Consider the following 5,131-nt stretch of genomic DNA (forward strand, 5'->3'; position numbering starts at 1 on the left):
AAATGTTGTGTGATTCTACACAACATGATCCTAGAGGATGAAAGAGGGTTAAACCTCCCTTGTTTCTATGACAATGTTGGTACCTGTGTGCAACCGGAAAGAAATCCTTCTCGCATAGACGCTTTTCTTCAAGCACATCGTGAGATTGAGGATGCAACCACTCATGGTCGGCTCCGGGATGATCTAATAGAGCACCACTGGCAGTTGGATGGCGGCGCATTGGCCCATGATGTATCTTTGTTTTACTTTTCTATATCCTATTTGATTCGAACAATTAGTGTAATTTGCTCAAACATTGTTGTAATAATTTGAATGATTATTGTTTTATTCGGTGTTGTAATAATAACTAGAATGATTATTGTTTTATGTAAAATGTGATGGAATTTGTGATATGTCATATGATGAAATGTGTGATATATGAAATGACAGTCTTAAAGGTTGGGGTTGACGCAAAGACTAGAACCCTCAAATCCAACCCTTAAAGCAGTTTAAGGGTTGGGTTTGAGGGTTCTAGTCTTTGCCCCTGTTTTTCAACCCTTAAAAGTGTCAAAAAGTGGCACTTCTCAACCTTTAAAACTGCTACAAGGGTTTGAGGGTTTAGGGGTTCTACTAGTAATGCTCTAAGCGGCCTCGGCCGCAATAATGTCACGAATAAAAAATAGAAGAATCGAAGACCAAGTAGACGACGTATATGTGGAAGCAGCATAGTATCCACCACGTAGACCCACGTCAACAAAATGATTCTAGCAGAGTATACTCCCTCCTCTCTCCTCCCGTAGCAGTTCTGGTTTTGTCTTTGGTTTTCATAGAGCAGTGGCCCCTCCTTTTCTTCCCAAGTTCTCCACCAAATTTAAAAGATTCCTTAAAGAACAAGTAAAATGAAATTAAAATGAAACAAAATTAAAATAATAAATTTTTCTAAGGAAGAACATAAAAAAATTAGTGACATTGGTATTACCCTTTCATAAGAAAGAACATAAAAAAATAAAACACATAATGACAGAATTTGCACCTTTTCATAATATGCAACAATAAGCGCATGGGAGTTTTTTTAAAGGAGACAAAAGACTTGCCTCATTTATTAATTAAGAGGAAAAAAGAGTTTAATGTTTGTGTTACAACACCCAGCGTATTAAAGGCCTACTCCCACGGCATGATGAAGCCCAAGCTGCACGGGGGAGCGTATGGGAGTGGACTTTCTTAGAAAGAAGTTTTCTAAGAAGGAATGAATTAGTGTCATTGATATTACCTTTAATGAAGAAGGGAAATGAAATAAAAAAAACTAAAACATAATCAAAATAATGAAGTTTTGCAAGGATTAATGAATTACTAGGATTGGTATTGCCCTTTAAAGGAGAACAAAAATAATGAAGTTTTGTAAGGATTAATGAATCAGTGACATTGGTATTACTCTTAATGAAGAAAGAAAATGAAATAAAAACTAAAATAATATCAAAAAATGAATTTTTCTAAGGAAGAATGAATTAGTGTCTTTATCATTACTCTTTATGAAAGAAATAAAAAATAAACATAACAAAATTTTATAATGAACAATTAATTAGTGGAATTGGTATTACCCTTTAAGAAGAAAGAAATTGAAATAAAAACTTGAAAAAAACTTGCACACAACTTTGCACTTTTTCAATATGCAGAGAATAATCATATAATAGTGCAACTTCACAATCTAGTGTAATTAACACACACACACACACACACACACACACACACACACACACACACACATATTGTATAATAATTGTGTGTATACATCTCCTCCCATCCAAACGCAAAACAAATCCATGTAGAAATACATATTTTTTTAAATAGAAAAGCAAAAAAACCATATAAACAAAAAATGCAATGTGTACCGAGCGTCAAGCCCAAAAGAAAAACCGTTTTATCCTAAACAGGGACAAGTCAAAATTTCAATCTGAGAAGAAAATCAACTTACCCCAAACAGGGGCAAGTAAAAAATTCAGCCTAAGAAAAAAAAAATCGACAAGTCAAAATCCAACTTAAGCAAGACAAGAAAAAGAATAGCACAAATCTTGACAAAAGAACCAATGGCCAGATAATTGAGTTTTACCTAAATTTAAAGTTCGGTCAAAATACATGTATGTAAAGTGCTACGAAATAAGTTCTCCGCAAGCAGCGCCTCCAGGAATGAAACGACATACAAGGGCCATGGTCGTCATATCCAACAGCCGATGGTCAGCTCTTGGGTTTTCACTCTAAAGAGCACGTCTTAGCAGACTCCGAAGCAATGTCTTCAACAAGGACATGACGCATAAACACAGTCATGGTCAGGTGCAACCATCCAATTTTGAACCAAGGATTTTCACCCCCGAGCTCAAGACCTGGTGCTCTACAAGCACCACCAGCCGAAGTCATCGCGTGTTGGCTCCACCACTTGCCCAAGCAGACGTTGATGCCTCAAGAGAAGTCATTGGTCCAACAGGTGATAGGTTTAGACAAACAAGTCTGCTTAATTTTCTCGGTGGTAAATGCTCATGGTCAAAATAAAATGACAAGCACAAGACAATTACATGATGGGACTAGCTAGGAACAGGCACACCAATTCTGGAATACAACCAACTTATTTATTAGTCAGCTAGTAGGTATTTTTCCACGGCCGAAGCACTACAATTCAGCACTTCCACGGTTGAATGTCTATAGAGCAGGAGCAGGAGCAGGCACGCGGATTGTGGCATGCAGCCAGAGGTCGCTCTTCCTCCTGGCCGTGACCCCAAGCTGCTCCGCCATGTCCAGTCCACCGGCGGGGAGCTCCCAGTCGAAATGGAAGAGGAAGCTGGCCAGTGCGAGCTCCACGACCGCAAGGCCAAAGGCGATCCCAGGGCACATCCTCCGGCCGGCGCCGAACGGCACGAACTTGAAGTTGGTTCCCTTGAAGTCCAGCGCCGCCTCCTCTTCGAACCTCTCCGGCCTAAACTCCTCGGCGTCGGCGCCCCAGGTCGCCGCGTCCCGGCCGATGGCCCACGCGTTGACGAGCACCATGGCGCCCTTGGGCACGGTGTAGCCGAGGACATGTCGGGACTCCGGGCACTCCCGCGGGAGCAGCAGCGGAGCCGCCGGGTGCAGCCGGAGCGTCTCCTTGAGCACGAGACGCAGGTAGTGCAGCTCCGGCAGGGCCTCCTCTCGGACGCGGCTCTCCCCGGCGAGGGCGGCACGCACCTCCGACTGCGCCCTCCGAAGCGCCGCCGGGCTCCCCATGAGCTGGGCCATCGCCCATTCGAGCGTCGTCGCCGAGGTGTCACTCGCTGCCCCGAACAGGTCCTACATAGAGCAAATACATGCAAAGAAGTCTACTGTCAACCTTGTCCGTCAAACACGTACGACGTACGTTTTGTTTCGGATGGATGTAATGCATGGTGGAGGTTATTTCACGTACGGTAATCATGGCACGCATGGTTCCAGCATGGAGGCTGCCGTCATTCTTCTGGATCCTGAGCATCACGTCGACGAAGTCTTTTTCCTCGTCGCCGGCGTGCTGGTGCTTGTCGATGATTCGGTCCATGACCCGGCTCGTCTCGCGGCCTAGCGCCTCCAGCCGGCCTAGCGAGCCACTGAAGGCACGCACGAGGCGCGACGACGGGAACAGGTCGGCGAGGCCGAACCCGGTGGCCAGCCTGACGCCCTCGCCGAGGCGCTCCAGGAATTCGCCGCGGAGGTCGTCCCCAATCCGGTCGCCCACCAGGGCGCGCACCGCCACGTCGATGATGTAGGTGGAGAGGAGGGAGCTGACGTTCACAGGCCCCGACGCCGAGGCGATGGAGGCGACGAGGGCGGCAACGCCGGCCTCGCGGGATCCGCGGAGGGACTGGACCGGCCGCGCGCCGAGGAGCTCGGTGACGCCGAGCTTGCGGGCGTGCCGCCAGTGCTCTCCGTGCGGCGCCAGGGCGATGCCGGCGCCGTCCACCGTGAGCGCGCGGATGGTGGGCGTCTGCATGCGGGTGGCGAAGACCGCGTCCTGGGTCTTGAGGATCTCCCTCGCCGCGTCAGCGGAGGAGGCCACGACGACATCGAGCTCCCCCAGGCGGAGCAGTATGAGCGGGGCGTCGTACCGGCGGGCGAGGTCGCGCATGAAGCGGTGCGGGAGCCTGCCGACCAGGTGGTGCAAGCTGCCGATGACCGGCAGCCGCCATGGCCCCGGAGGAAGGTTCTCCCCGCGCAGCCGCCTGAGCTTCATGATGAGGAGGAGAGGGACTAGCAGTGCGGCGCCCAGGAGGAGGCCATTGCGGTAGTACATGATGACGTCTTGATCTTGCTGCGCCATGGCTGCCTGAAGGTATAGCTTCCACAGTTCAACTGTATAAGTAGCCGGGGTAATTAAGAAAAGTATGTGAATGAAGAGTGAATATTTCCACAAAATTAACTCTTCCGTTTACCGCGAAGAGTGGCGTCAATGTTCAAACTCGTTGTTTAAGGAGACTTGGAAAAAGCTCTACTGTTGACTTCAATTTAGAAAACCATGCATGCAAGTAAAGATTAAATTAAAAGACACTTTAAGACTCATACGGCATACAAGGGATATTGTTATGGTGGTCTGGGAGGGGAAACAAAATTAGGTTTAGCACTACACAAAGTTGCACGTGGTACTGAAAAAGTATGTTTACACAACTCAAAAGAGTCACTTACGTATGACAGAGCAAAAAAATGTGGGTATGAAATAAATGTACACGTAGTTAAAATATATATTTTCTTTAATATAAACTACAAAAAAATTAAAATGAAAACAAGAGAGAAAACCATGCAAAAAGTAAATGAGGAGTGACTATTTGCAGAAAACGCACTAGTTTTCCACAAAGCCACGTCAAAGTAAAATTCGACAAAGATTGTTTCGCAAGACTTAGAAAATTTTATCTTGACTTTGACTTAGAAAACCATGCAAAATCAGCTATATGTAAGTTGACCTAAATTTTCTGTGGGTTTCGTGGTAGTTTAAATTAGGACCACACCACACAACAACATGCAAGTTTTGCCTTGCTGGGGCTAATCTTCTGCCCCCTCCCATTTTTTTACAAACTCCCGAACATTGTTTTTGAAAGTTGCAAACATTTTTCAAACTTACAAACATTTTTCAAAATTAATAAACATTTTTTAAATCCTGATT

The 5,131-nt window shown here is 45.8% G+C and overlaps 1 protein-coding gene across 1 annotated transcript; it reads right to left on the reverse strand.

Moving 5' to 3' along the window:
• Nucleotides 1-2,501: 2,501 nt before the first annotated feature.
• Nucleotides 2,502-4,331, reverse strand: LOC125521479 (desmethyl-deoxy-podophyllotoxin synthase-like). Its single transcript, XM_048686530.1, has 2 exons — nucleotides 3,410-4,331; nucleotides 2,502-3,294 (listed from the first exon to the last, which is right to left on the reverse strand). The coding sequence occupies exons 1-2, from the start codon at nucleotides 4,292-4,294 to the stop codon at nucleotides 2,671-2,673; spliced, it is 1,509 nt and encodes a 502-aa protein (XP_048542487.1). The 5' UTR covers nucleotides 4,295-4,331; the 3' UTR covers nucleotides 2,502-2,670.
• Nucleotides 4,332-5,131: the final 800 nt, after the last annotated feature.

The sequence above is a fragment of the Triticum urartu genome, chromosome 7 (genome assembly GCF_003073215.2).
Source record: "Triticum urartu cultivar G1812 chromosome 7, Tu2.1, whole genome shotgun sequence".
NCBI lineage: Eukaryota > Viridiplantae > Streptophyta > Magnoliopsida > Poales > Poaceae > Triticum > Triticum urartu.

Excerpts from the sequence above, each read along its gene's own strand:
- LOC125521479 (XM_048686530.1), bottom strand. The coding sequence starts at position 4,294 with ATGGCGCAGCAAGATCAAGACGTCATCATGTACTACCGCAATGGCCTC. Across the intron at positions 3,295-3,409 it reads CCATGCGTGCCATGATTACC|GACCTGTTCGGGGCAGCGAG; the intron begins GTACGTGAAATA and ends TGCTCTATGTAG.